Raw genomic sequence first — 14,908 nt, forward strand, 5'->3', positions numbered from 1 at the left:
TAGTCAAATTAAACAAATATTTGAGCAAATATTTTGAAAATGCACGAATGGTCATGCCAATACAAGAATTGTACAATTAGTTCCGGGCGGGCCTTTTCTTTTGTTAATCATAAAACCCACAATGCATTGCACGACATTGATTATGTGAATTGTATTGATCAAGTAAATTGAGCAGCGTTCACATTTACAGACGGCTGTAGAATGAAGCGGTTTTTGTTAAAATAAGATCAAAACAACAGTAGTTTGTTAGAACTGGTCGTGTAATACAGTTAAAGGTCATAAAACATTGAATATTTCGTATTTTGACGCTTGAAATTACTGCAGGACAGTGTTTCAAAGATGGGTTGTACGTTGAGTGCTGAAGATAAAGCTGCCGTCGAACGAAGCAAAATGATCGACAAAAATCTTCGTGCAGATGGCGAAAAAGCTGCTAGAGAAGTAAAACTTTTATTACTAGGTAGGTATAGCTTAATGCATTGTCACACTTAGGTATAAGTATGCTACTTTCGTTGTGGATTTTATTTTTCACTTTGTGCTATATTGAATATTCCCAAAGGCCCAGCCGGTGTAGGGCCATATCATTGCTTCTTAGTGAAATTCGAAATATTGTTGAAATCGCCGTCTTTTTTTTACGTCTTTCAAACGAAGTCAAATAAGCAAAGATAATACTCTCAAAGAGGAAATCTGATGTCCAAAATACTAGTCTTTGTCTGGCCTTAACACTTTATGATGTTATTTAGTGCATAATTTCGACATTGACTGTTAATCGTCGGCAGATAAGTAATTGCAAGAAAGCTTTTAGTGTACAGTCCACAGTTTGTTTCAACTAACGCTGTTGCATTAATTTAATTCTGCTGATATATTTAAAGTTATATTTTGTGAATTCGTCTTTATTCAAAATGCAAAACTTGTAATTGCGTTTGTTTACTGATGTTCAACTGGGATGTCACACCCCGATGAAACATTTATTTCCTCCCGGATTTTGCTTGTTTTGGTATATTGCTTACTGTTGGAAAATTATGGAAACTTTTTTTCCGCTTATATCACAATGTTGTATATCAGCTTGACTCTTTTTTTGTTATTTGTTATTCCTTGCTTTTTTTGTAATCCCATGTTAAAGTCTTGCTAAAAAACTGTTTAATTCATTATACCGTTTCGTTTTATTATATATGCGATCTAAAATTTGTCAATTTGGTAAGAAGAGGATTTTATAAGTTCATTTCAACTTGAATGTTTATTCCATTCATAAAAGTTTTCTTTGTGTCCTAAATCTTTGATTTGCTGTTGATAAATTATCATGCAGATGTCTTCACAATATTTTCAATAATGTACAAAATGCTCTTTCATCCATAAAGTTATTTATAATTTGTGACATTCATCATATTTTTTATATACAAATCAACATTTAGGTCAGAGAAAATCGACATAATTGTACTTAAAACTAATAATTCCTAATTGCTTCAAGTTCCTTTCATTTTTTCTCTTGAACCTGGGTAGTGTTTGCTCATTTGGTTCTTATATATCACAGAAAGTATCTTTCGAAGTATATAAAGTATATAGGTGCAAGTCATATGCTCTTTTACGTGCAATAATTTAGTTTATGTCGCTGTTTATTATTTAAGCAAAAGTATTTACTTTAATAGCTAACACAGTCTTCTCAATTTATTCTATATTCATGTATTATTTTTGTTCAAATTAATCTTAACAGACAATTTGATATCCAAGTAAATTAGAACAGATAGGTCTTAATGGTGTGCATTATGGAATAAGCTTTTCAATGTTTACCAACTTGTAAAATGGACAAATAGACAAATAATATTTTTTATTAGGTGCTGGTGAATCTGGCAAGAGTACCATTGTGAAGCAAATGAAGTAAGCAATACAATGTTTACAATGCATTAAGTGATTCTAGCAGAATTCATCTATTTTGTTCTCCATTATTAATGACATAAACAATGGTTATAAAAATAGAGATTGAGGTTCTTTGGTAGATGAAGATTGCATCTTAGTTTGAGAATTATTTTTGATCATTCACTATCTTAATTTAATCCAATTAAATTCACTGTTTGACGATTGACAACTATTGCTTATTTGTTTTTCTTAAGAATTATTCATGAGAGTGGCTATTCACAAGATGAATGTCTTCAATACAAGCAAGTGGTGTATAGCAATACCATCCAATCCATGATTGCTATAATCAGAGCAATGGGGACATTGAAAATAGAATTTGCACAGCCAGGACATGCTGTAAGTATTGTATTTAGCTTTTTCAATTTCTCACAGTAAGTAAGTAATCATTAAAATTCTTAATTGTTGTTGTGAATAATTGCATTGCCTATCTTTATCAATATTGGATGATGATCAGATGAGTTATGTGAGTTGAATTCTGTTGGTAGTCTGGGTGTAAATTTAATTATAGCAAATAGGATGTAGTGACTTTTACTCAATTTTTTTGTACATTTGACTTGGTCTTCCAGTTGATTTTGACTTAATATTTAATGTTGTATTATTTACTGTTGTCGGACAGATAAATTGTTCTATTGCCTTTTGATGTATTTCAATCTCTTAAGGATGATGCAAGAAATCTTTTTGCCATGTCTGGAGGAATGGATGATGTTGATTTTAGTGACCAGTTGGTGTCATTGATGAAACGATTGTGGAATGATTCTGGTGTCCAAGCATGTTTTGGAAGATCAAGAGAATATCAATTGAATGACTCAGCTGCATAGTATGCTTCTGTTGAAGTTTATAACTGTTGATTTCATGATTTAAGCATCACGATCTGCCTTCTCTTATGAAATTTAGCTACCTTAATTCGTTGGATCGCCTGGCATCAAAGGACTACATACCAACTGAACAAGATGTGTTAAGAACAAGAGTTAAAACAACAGGAATAGTTGAGACTCATTTCACCTTTAAAGATCTCCATTTCAAGTGAGTTAGTGTTTGTGGCAAAGGTGTTATGCAAAAGTTAGAAGACATCATAACTGAAAATATGAAACATTTTAAACTAAAAATGTATATTGAGCTATGTAGTAGTTGCTGTAGTACATGTGTACTGTTTTCACAGTACATTAAATTGTATTTTCTTTCAGAATGTTTGATGTTGGTGGTCAAAGATCAGAAAGGAAAAAATGGATACATTGTTTTGAAGGAGTTACTGCTATCATTTTTTGTGTTGCTTTGAGTGCCTACGATCTTATGTTGGCAGAAGATGATGAAATGGTTTGTTATAATCATTGTTCAGAATTTTAATGTGTTCGTAATTTTGTAGCATTGGGCTGCATATCAACAACTGCTTTATTTAATTCCCCTTACAATAACCTTTTTCAAATAATATACATGGTGTATAGTGAATAAAGTGCATTTAGCTTCCGTTGGAGGAATCCTTGCATCAATTTATAATGATTTAGCTGCTTATTTTATAACTAGCAAAAGGAAATTCTTTTAAAATTAGTCTGGCGAGTTGTGCTTTATTTGAGAATTACTTTCAATTATCAATTAGCTTTGGGAGAAAGAATACCATATGTTCTAAAAACATACGTATGATAAAAATAAAGATTAGGTGTTGCTGTTGTCTTATTTGAACATGCTATATCAGATGCTTCAATATTTCATTATCACGAGTTGTTATATTATGCAAGAAAACGCAGGTGGAGATATGAAAATAAACATCAACACAATGAGTGTTGCCATGTTGTATACTAAAACGTTAATAATTAGGTGTAGAAAAATAGTTTTATTGGGAAATAGGTTTGATTGGTCTTGGAAGAGCTTTGGTGTTGTTCTTGTGAATTTAGCGTTAATACATAGTCAACATTTACGGAAAAAATAGTCATCAAGCTTTTTCTATCAGTTAAAGTTCACTGTGCGTAATTTTTTTCTTAAGTACGCGTAGCTACCTTGTTCACTTTAAATAGAATAATATTCCGTACGATTATAGTCTTACATCAAAAATGAGTTGTATAAATTTATTTTAACTAAAGTTAAACATTCAATTTTCATTTCTTACCACCCATTTAAATTACGTAGTGTCTTTCAGTACCTTTAACAAATATATACTTGTGGATCGCTGTAATATGTTGTCCTCTAGAGACAACATGTTCGTCTTTTCCATTCTATATAGAATATTTTACTTCTTCCAATATTGCACAGTACTGTAAAAAATTTCCTTTTAAATTTCGACCCCACATAAATTGTGATCTATGCATTGCCTTTATGGTTATTTGTTCCATTTAATGGATAAAAGTCTGCCCTGAACACAGCTGTCCTTATAGGTTCAAAATTTAAGCACTGTTACCCCTCTAAAATTACTATTGAGGGGGAATCTTTAATTGTAAAACTTAAAACTGAGTATATTGACATACCAGACAAAAAAACTGAAGAGCATTAAAAATAATGGTAGAACGTGAACTGTTTACTATTTCATGAACGTTATTATATTTTAATTTCGTTTTAAATAGAATCGTATGATGGAGAGCATGAAACTGTTTGATTCTATTTGCAACAACAAGTGGTTTACAGAAACCTCCATCATCCTATTTCTAAACAAGAAGGATTTGTTTTCTGAAAAAATAACAAAATCTCCTCTATCCATTTGCTTTCCTGAATACACAGGTAAAGTGAATGTTCTCTTCAAATTTTACATTAGCTCGTTCTATTGTTAATTTCATAAAATTTTGGCAGCACTGAGTACGTTGAGTTTTACTTCTCATGTCCCAATATTATATTCGTCTATGTTTTTGTTGCTTTTAAGGTTCGAACACTTACGAAGAGGCCGCTGCGTATATTCAATTGCAATTTGAAAATCTGAACAAGAGAAAGGACACGAAAGAGATATATACGCATTTTACATGTGCTACAGATACTAACAACATTCAGTTTGTCTTTGATGCTGTTACTGATGTCATCATTAAGAATAATCTTAAGGATTGTGGACTCTTCTAGTCATGGCATGTTATTTGAGGTAATATATTTGTCAACAGTATATTTGTCCGAAATTAGATAAGTTAGCGAATAAGGTTTTCGTAAATTTGATATTTATATGTTGCTGGTAAGTATGATATTGCGTGCAGTTGCCTTACTTATATGCAGTACTTCTGTATCAATATTTTGTACGAAATTTTTGTATTTAACATCAAACATCTATTTCAGAGCTATTAAAAGAAAAGATATCTCGCTATTGAAGCAATGCTAACCACAATCAATATGACAACTCGTGGCAATTATTGAATTGACTGAACCTTTGACATCTGTATTTTAACACGTCTTCATACATTTTGCAATAGTACATACAAATGAAATGTTATAAGTTGGTCTATATGTTATAGGTAATAGATATGTTAGGAAAACTTGTATTATTACTAAATTTAGAATTTCTATATAGCATGTAATCAATTATATGCAAGCTAGGGCAAGGATCTTCATAAAAACTTTAATGAAACCATCAGCAAACGTTGCTTAAACTTTGCTATAGTTATTCATACACCTTCAACGCTTTCAACGCTTGTTCAAATTTTCCCGATCTATCAAGAATCTTTGAAAAACGAATATCAAAAAGCATATCTTATCAGAAACGAATTAAAAAAATTAGAAATGACAGATTATTGTTGGCAAAATATTACAAAAGTCAGTGTGTAGATATATTCAAGTTACGTACAAAGGTTCAATGAAAATATTTCTCTTAATCGTACTATCTGTTGAACTGTTGTTTGTGTGGGTAATTCTTACTATTGCTTTTATTTAATAAATCATACATCATACAATAGGATGTAAAATGTTAATTGGATGAAATAAAGATCGTGTACATCGTTAAATTTAGTTCCTTTGATAGAAATCCAATCAAAATATATGGCTTCTGAATTCGTGGGCTTTGGTGAACGGTCTGTTGCTGGGGAGTTCATTCGGCTTGATGTCCAGTGCCGAGTGAATGTGATTCAGTCTGGTCAACCGAGACATTTGGTTCTGTACTATAAACATAAGACGCTGGGTTTGAAAATTTGAAATTAAAATGCAATGTCCTTGTCTTGAAATTTTGTATTCCTATTTTGATATTAGAGGCAAACAAAACTACAATAAAGCTCACTTATAAACGACTAGTAGGATTTTTAAATTCTGGTATAATATTGTCGACAGCAATTACGAGCTGTGATTAGGGGGGAGTGGAGGTTTGTGACCATTGTGTAAGTGACACAAAACTATTGGTTTGTGTTTGTACCATCGAACCATTGTATTTAAGTTCAATGGTTTGTACGTCGGATGATCATAAATTATGATAAATTTTTCAATTTTTACAAGATGTGTATGCATTTTACATTTTTTGCTCGGTTTCGTTAACGGAGAACGCTTAGATTTAGGTGGAAATTGGCAATTGCAAAACAAAAATGGAACCATAAAAGTTAATGATGTGTTAGTTCCTGGTTATGTCCACACCGCTCTGTTGAAAGCGAGAATAATTGATGATCCTTACTATCGATATAATGATGAGGTATATCGATGGATTGATTATGATAACTGGACATTTTCTAGGGTATTCAATGGTAAGAATTCTTAGCCATGTTGGAAAAAACAGAAATTGACTTATGTTTGACGTATGTAGGAATTGAATAGTTAGATTTTAATGTGCATTTCATTTATGCAGAGTTAACCTTTTTCCAAACTGAAAAAGGCTTACATTTTGAATAAACTAAATTATTATATGGAATTTGCAAAGCCTGGCCACGAATGCTATGCCAAAGCTCTTTGATATGGAGTTTTAGTTGTAACATTTTTGGTGTATATTTGCTATGCTGTTTACATGAAATGCACCTTGATCTTCCTTGACTTTTTAGTGGAAGATGATTTCCTTAAGAAGAACACCATTCTTCTGAGATGTGAAGGATTAGACACAGTTGCTGATGTGTTTGTTAATAACATATTGATTGGAAAAAGTGAAAATATGTTTCAAAGATATGATTGGGACGTTAAGAAGTTTCTGGTTCCTGGTTCTAATGAAATAATCATTTCATTTACATCTGCTATAACATATGCTGCACAAAAAAGTAAATTATATACTCATACTATTCCTCCGAACTGCCCACCACCTGTGCAACATGGAGAATGTCATGTTAATCTTATAAGAAAGAAGCAATGTTCATTCAGTTGGGTACATATATTATTTTATTTTCTTTTTGTACATTTTCTCATGAATCTAATCTATCCAAAGGATTTTTGGTTGATGTACAAAATGTCAAAATTTAATCATACTCTCCTGTTCATTTTAATAAAATACAAGCATCATAACAATGTGATTTGCATATTGAAAAAAAGATACATATTTCCAAAAAGAAAAAATAACAGAATTTTATTAAAGAAGTCATTAAGTCATTTAAATTGTATTTACAATGCAATCAAAAATCACTATGATAAAATTGGGGGTCATAAACACTTTTGAATTTTTTCCCAGCATGTGAAAACAGAAAAATGCTTTTAATGATTAATAAGCAGGCTAGCAACACTGCTTAGGTGTACTTTTTGTCAAATCATTGTTTATCTAGGATTGGGGTCCAGCATTTGCAAGTCAAGGTATATGGTAAGGGAAAAATTATTTAGTCCACTATTTTATGTAACATACACCTGATATTTAAAAATTGTGTATGTTTACCAATTTTTAGGAGAAATATATCCATCAATGCTTTTAATAGTGCGTTGATTAATGATGTCCTTGTGAAAACAATAAAAGGTATAAATGCAAAGACTCTTTCTTTAAACAAAAATAATTTAACCAAAAAAGTTGATTGTTGTAATTGTGTTTGTAAGTTGTGTTTATTGGTCATTTGCGAAAACAAAACTGCAGATAAGTATTGATGTTTACATTTGCTGCTTTGGCTCGCGATCATTGGCCATGACTTGTATGGTTGACAAAGTTTGGAAACTGTTTGCAATGAGTACAAATTGCAGGAAAATGCAAAAAATGCGTAAATCCTGGGGGGATATGGAAGGATTCGCCCTTACATACAAAATTATACAACACCCTCTTTGTAATCGGCAAATTAATCCCCACCCCCACCCCCCACAACTTTTGAACGGTTATAAAAAGATACGTTCTTGGGTGAGTTTTTGGTACAATTTTCGTGTTGATAATTGAAGTTTGAATAATGTCGAGGATGACTATTATACGTAAAAAAATAGCAACACACGGTGATGAAATTTGACCAAAACAGGTCAAAATCAGTTTTTCCGGCTAACTTTTATTTTTCAAGCGGGAACGCAGCCTTGAAAACTATTTCTTAGTGCCAGTAGTTGTAAAATTAATCCTCGTCTGCGTCTTCCTTCGTGATATTAATTAGATTTTATAATGTTCATTATTTCAGTCAATTCTAGCGGTGCTGTATGGCGTTTACAGGTTGATGTACTACTTTTTTGTGGAAATGAAGAAAGTTTGTCAAGTTTAGTGGCTTTACTGCCTGTTTTTGGTTTGATGTCAGAAGGAAAAGCAAGGTGCTCTTCCTTTGGTCTTACTCAAATTTCATTACCTAGCATATTGTTATTGGAACGACACGACGTCAAGACATGGTGGCCAAGAGGATATGGTGATCAACCATTATATAATCTCGTGGTATGTTTGTATGTATTGTTACAGTTCATCTAAGGCGATAACTTTATTCTTTGTTGTAACGTGAGTAAAAGTTTTTACTGGTCTTTGCTAAAATTTAAGTGCAAACCATTGAAGAATTGAACCATGAACGCTATCTGAAGCAAATAATTGAAGTCAAATCTTGCACCCAGACACGCGAGATTTTACCCCAGACGCTCGTGTGTAGTGTTTCGAGATTCTCTCGCTGAGTAAAATTGATTGACTACACACGCGTGTCTGGGGTAAAATCACGGCTTCAAAAAATTATTAGGGTTTTGTATTACAGGTAGCTTTCCATGTATTTTAGTTCAATGATGCAACCATATGTAGTGTTCGTTATGTTAGTCACAGATTGAGCTAAATAGCGGTGCATTAATATGAACGCTTCGAACTGAAGGATGCACAACACATTGTAGACGGAATGCAAAGCTTTTCTTCCTTTGATGAAAGTAATTTTTTAATATAGGTATAATTTCTTTAGGTTACAGTGAAAAATACATATTCATTTGAAATTTCAAAGAAAACAGTTCGTATCGGCTTTCGTGAAGTTGAACTTGTTCAGGAGCAGATGTCAAAAGGTAATGTTTTGTATGCTTGTGTCAGGAGACTGGTGACGAATGAATACGTTGTTTTGATGTTATTTCTATTTCTATGAAAGGTCTTAGTTTCTCATACAAGATAAACAATGTTATGATGTTCATGAAAGGAGCAAATTTTATCCCCCCAGGTAAATCTATTATTGAAAATTCGTAAACAACTTTTTTATGACAAGAAAGTATTTAAACTAGGTTGACCAGTTTCTTGCTGTGGACCATGATCTTAAATTTTTTAGATGTTTTCGAGGATCGTGTAACGGAGGATGTATTACGTAACGTACTGCAGTCATCAGCTGACGCGAATATGAATATTGTTAGAAATTGGGGCGGTGGTATATATCAACATGAGGCATTTTATGCTATTGCTGATGAACTGGGGTGAGTGAATTACGGAGAAAATTTGGTGAATAAATTAAAATTAATTAAAGACTTTGATATGAAAATGGGTGAGTTGATTATGGATGGGTAGTGGTGTATATTTATATCTGGACTATACGTTGTATTCTATCTCTAAAAAACTAGAGTAGATCAATTTTGGTGATTTTGTTTCTTGGGGAATTCTTAAGTTTATTAGTATGGCAAGAGTTCATGTTCGCATGTGATTACTATCCTGCTGATAAGAAATTTTTGGATTCTGTACAAACGGAGGTTAAACAACAGGTAACAAATATTGACTCTTGGTTGGCCTTGCATTGCCTTAAGTTAAAATATGTTTCATTACGAACATTTTATTCAGGTTTGGCGTTTACAGTATCATCCTTCTATTTTGGTTTGGAGTGGAAATAATGAAATTGAATCAAGTGTAACAGATAATTGGTAAATATGCATTCCTTTGAATTTTAAAATTTTCGTTTCAAGATTCTTTGAATACTTAACTCAACACAGTGTATTATCACCATTAATTATAAGCTGTTACATTAAAGTGGAGAATGGTCAGTATCGAGCATATTTATTTGTATTAATCTGAACATTTAGGTATGATGTGAAGAATCTTACATATTATAAGAAAAACTACGTACAGGTAATGGCATGTAGCAAAAACGATTATAAATTTCATTTGTTGAGTCAAGGCAAACAGTTTTTGGCTTTTTTCTCTTTATAAGCTTTTCATTGACACTATAAGAACAACAGTTTTGTCAATTGATACATCTCGTCCGTTCATTTCCTCTTCGCCTTCCAATGGATTAGAAACGGAGAAAGAATCGTGGATATCTAGCAATCCAAACAGTGAATTTTATGGAGACGGTAAAGAGAAAATAAAATTCATGTGTATTTTAGAAAATATCTTTTCAAATAATTAAATACCGTTAGTGATTTCGAGGTAGCTACTGTTTTATTTCGTGTAAATTAATTTGCTTCTTTTCTATACTTTTTATCTGTTTGTGCTGAAAATTTTATATAAAAAAATCTTTTCCACTCAACCATGTATGACGTTCTAACTGATTGACTTTATAATAGTTCACTATTACAACTACACAATGGATTGCCTGGATATTCGGGGTTATCCACAACCACGCTTTGCTTCTGAATATGGACTACAATCACTGCCTCGTTTTCAGACACTTTCTAACATAACTAGCACAGAGGATTGGTCATATTTTAGTCCTTTGATGTTACACAGACAACATCATGCTTCAGGTAAATATCATATGACCTTTGTAATATTTTATGTAGCGACAGTTGTGTTATGTAAAGTTTTGTAAAGATTTTGTTGTATATTTGGAATGACGCTAGAGACTATTGTAGATAAAACTTCAATAATCATAACCAGGGATGGTTTAGTTTGCCAACAGCTTTATATGATTTAGGAGAAGTTTTACTACAAAAAATTCATTTTGGATCTGTAAGAGTTCTTTATTTAATATGATGTGAAATTCGTGTTTCTGCTTGTAATCTGTTGTATATTGCGCTTACTCTAGAGTGCATCAAACTTTTCATCTCATAAAGTTTTCTCCTTTTTAGGAAATAAAGAAATGTTACATCAAATGAAAATGCACTTTAAAAACCAAGCTCAACTGATCATTTAAAACAATTTAAGGACATCCTTTATCTTTCTCAGGTATAATTAATAATCCTCGTCGTGTTTTAATTTCGGAAATTTTGCTCCATGAAATTTTTTTATATTTTGTTCTTTAGGCTAGTCAAGCTATTTGTATAAAAACAGAATCTGAGCACTACCGACGACTACGGAGTATCATAAACCAGGCAAATATTATTTCTGAAAAAACTGCGAAAGTTAGATCTGTATCAACCGTAATTTCTAACATCAATTATTCATCACAAAAAATAGGGTCGAGGTCACACAATGGGAGCTATTTATTGGCAGTAAGTATTTTTTGGTCTTGGTTGAGTAATAAAAAGATTCGAGTTATTTTATTAATGAAATTTTCGTGCAGTTTTCTTACCTTTCTTGGCCAGGTTTATACAAAAAATAGTAAACAATTTTTATCAGGTTAAACAGCATTTGGCCTGCTCCAACTTGGTCATCTTTAGAATATGGCGGCAAATGGAAGGTATTATTTTTCATGGCCACTTTCAAGTCCAGCTTGTTGCCAATTTTCACAGCTTTATCCCTTTTTTCAGATGCTGCACTATTACGTTAAAGACATTTTTGCTCCAGTTATTATTTCACCGTTTGAACTTAACAATACTTTGTATGTTTTTGCTGTATCTGATCTGCTTCAGGTAAATTTTCTTAATGGAATACTTTGCAGAACGTTTAGATCTGTCGTTATCTTAACTTTGTAGGACGTTGAAATTGAGTTGAATATCTCTGTTTGGGCTTGGAAAGATAACGAAAATCCAAAGAAAATTATAAAAATTTGGAAGAAAGTACCTTCACAATCATCCGTAAGTTTTGACCGTTAGTAAATAAGTCGCTCTTTTCTCTTGAATTGATTCTTGGAATTTGATCATTTTCCATTTTCGTTTGATGAGTAAAGTAGATTTGAGAATTATTTCCCTTATTATTCTACATTGAAGATCGCCTAAATATGCCGGAACATGTGTGCTATAAAAAAATTAAAGACGTTGTCATTTATGTTAAATGTCTCATCACCTTACATACCTTTTATTTTGTTGATTTGTGAAATTTTACGATTTTCGACAATGTACTTGATAACGTGTACAACAAAATTATTCCTTGATACAAAACTATAATATTGTTGTCTTGGCAATACACGCGAAAACGATTTCTCAATATTTTTGTAGCTATATTATTTCGTCGAGAAAAATTTTATAGTAGGCAATATTATTCTCTTAAGTACAAAATTTATTGCGATTGCAAAATTATTCACTTAATAATGCCATTTGTTTAAATATTTTTAGCTCAAAATTTGGCAAAAAGGAATAATGAATATATTATCCTCAAGTGATTGTGAAAAGCGGAGCCTTTGTGTCATGACATTATCCTGTTCTCCAGCAAATGAAAACAATATTTTGGAAATTCCAACAAACATATTTTATTTTTCTTCCTTGGCAGACGTAACGCTTGTTAATCCTAATATTCTGGTAAACAACCTGTTTCTTATTCATTTCCTTTTTAAAACTCGGCTGTGATTATTCTTCTGTTGTGAAGAAATTTGGTTTGTTTGTGATGTATTCCCTAAATGTGTTTATCCTGTTCCCAGATTTCCAATGTTTCTGTGATGTCTCGGAGAAGCAACACATTCAAAATTGTTGTTCAGTCCGAAGCAATTGCTGCGTTTGTTTGGTTGGACAGCGGTAGTATACCTGGACGGTTTTCAAACAATGGTTTTCTTGCAACACAGCAATTTACTAAGGTAGCTTTACTGAAATGGATTTGTGTTACTGGAAAAGTAGTGAAAAATGACTGTTTTTATGGCAAGGCAGGGGGCACACGTTCGGGAAAAGTACATATTTCCAAATAACACTTATAATCTGAGTTATAAGATACTAGAATATATGAACATAAGAAATGACGTCATGTCATTTTAGTGGTTGCAACCCATGCGCAGGCCTAACCCACAAGTGACCCTTCTGTTTGTTTCTCATTGTGTGTCTGACAAGTTTATTTGTTTTGCAGGTTGTTTTTCACTGTTGGAAATCATCAGTATTGTTGTCCGACGTTAAAAAGCTCTGACTGTTTCATCTCTCTATGATGTTTACTCTAATTAAATGAAAGTAATCTCAAACGAATTTTCTCTGTTTCTATTTTTACAAATCAGCAGCAGGTGAAATCCTGCCCTTTTTTAATCTGATTGGCTCTTGCAGTGGCGGATTTTCACGGATTTTCACGTAATTAGCTTGCTCAGTGACAAATATACAGATAAATCATCCGCGCATGTGCAGTCTGCTTGAGCATGCGCAGTTGACTTGTTCCAAGTTCATGGTCATGGCGACGACTAACTGCATCTAGCAGCATCGATTTTGACGTAAATAGCATTCTTAGTAACAATTTAGTAGAGAAATCTTCTGCGCTTGCGCTCGAGCATGCGCAGTTAATTCGACTAATTGTTCATAGTCATGGCAACGACTAACTAGATACACTTGTGCTACTTTCGTGGAAATTGACGCACTTAGTCGCAAATTATCAAAAAAGTCATCTGGGCATGCGCAGTAGGGACTTTAATAATACCACAACTTACAGCATACAGCTTAGGAGCACAGACTTGGTCGCGACCGCACTCTCCCTGCGTACCCCGAACAAAGCCTATCGCAGGCGATCTCTGGGTCTGATGGGCGGAAACTTGCTATTGCATTGTTTATTCGTTTCTACTTGTTACCTTTTACAATGTAACTTTCTCATAACTCTCTCGTGATGAACGACAGCCTCCTTATAAAATATCTCTCTCATCATGAACGAAAGCATCCATGGGCTTCTTGAAAAAAAAGGATTATCTATTTTTTATAATAATTTTCATAAAGATAACATTAGGTTAAAAGTCAAGTAATTTGTATGGTCTAAATTGAATCTCGCTTTCAACCCCTATGTTTTAGAATTTTGATTCATTTTGGATAGCAATTTCTTTTTACTTTACAATATTTTCCAGCAAAGTGCGAAGATCATATTTTCATTCAATTACAATATTTTCATGATTCAATCTAGAAAGTAACTTCTCTTGTCGAGTAATTTTTCCACCCGGACCTCCTGAATAACTTATTCACTAAATTGCATTAAATAGAATCAACGTACTTCAATTAGAAGTCCTGTTTTGTTTCTTATCAATGTTTATCAATCCAATTATTTGCCAATGTGAACGCGACATGTAACAAATAACAATTAATTTACTGGGGATCTAAAGATAGTACAAAGTTTCAAACAAACACTGTCTTTCGTCTTGCTTTTTGAATGTTTTTTTTTACATAGTTATTGCAAGGAGGGTATCCTTTGGCATACTTTGGTAATTAATAAATAAATATAATCTGATACTAATAAAGTCAATGGTTTCTATTTTAATAACATGACTTAACTAACCTATCACTACGATCATCTTTTCTTTTGAAAATGACTAGTATAAAAAGGTTACAAGCAATTAAAATTTTAACCCTTCGCAAGTTAAAGGAGTAACATATATGAAATTATACAATAATATCAATGCAATATATTTTATGTGAATTTAAATAAAAATTTTACTGTGTCTAGCCGTGTCAAGAAAGAACTGTTTCTAAAATTACCGTAATTCCCAATAACCAATCACTTGTTTTTGCTTCCCGTCCCAGTCTTCGTCTGCTGGCT

General features: G+C 32.5%; 2 protein-coding genes across 2 annotated transcripts; both read left to right on the forward strand.

Annotated features, from left to right (window-relative positions):
* The first annotated feature begins 135 nt into the window (after positions 1-135).
* Positions 136-5,816, forward strand: LOC124445933 (guanine nucleotide-binding protein G(i) subunit alpha). Its single transcript, XM_046996718.1, has 9 exons — positions 136-457; positions 1,830-1,872; positions 2,106-2,247; positions 2,571-2,728; positions 2,806-2,934; positions 3,096-3,225; positions 4,464-4,617; positions 4,757-4,966; positions 5,155-5,816. Exons 1-8 carry the CDS (start codon positions 340-342, stop codon positions 4,945-4,947), a joined length of 1,065 nt encoding a protein of 354 aa, XP_046852674.1. The 5' UTR covers positions 136-339; the 3' UTR covers positions 4,948-4,966; positions 5,155-5,816.
* Positions 5,817-6,185: 369 nt separating this feature from the next.
* Positions 6,186-13,364, forward strand: LOC124446690 (beta-mannosidase-like). Its single transcript, XM_046997541.1, is given in 23 exon segments — positions 6,186-6,539; positions 6,831-7,144; positions 7,536-7,570; positions 7,653-7,720; positions 8,352-8,596; positions 9,096-9,192; positions 9,273-9,341; positions 9,447-9,588; positions 9,777-9,870; positions 9,947-10,026; positions 10,186-10,231; positions 10,314-10,455; positions 10,669-10,848; positions 11,173-11,211; positions 11,214-11,269; positions 11,347-11,415; positions 11,501-11,535; positions 11,663-11,723; positions 11,794-11,895; positions 11,959-12,060; positions 12,538-12,720; positions 12,840-12,992; positions 13,256-13,364. Coding segments are annotated over 23 exon segments (2,637 nt in total). The 5' UTR covers positions 6,186-6,271; the 3' UTR covers positions 13,313-13,364.
* The last annotated feature ends 1,544 nt before the right edge of the window (positions 13,365-14,908 follow it).

This window comes from Xenia sp. Carnegie-2017, unplaced genomic scaffold (assembly GCF_021976095.1).
Source record: "Xenia sp. Carnegie-2017 unplaced genomic scaffold, XeniaSp_v1 HiC_scaffold_22, whole genome shotgun sequence".
Taxonomy (NCBI): Eukaryota; Metazoa; Cnidaria; class Anthozoa; order Malacalcyonacea; family Xeniidae; genus Xenia; species Xenia sp. Carnegie-2017.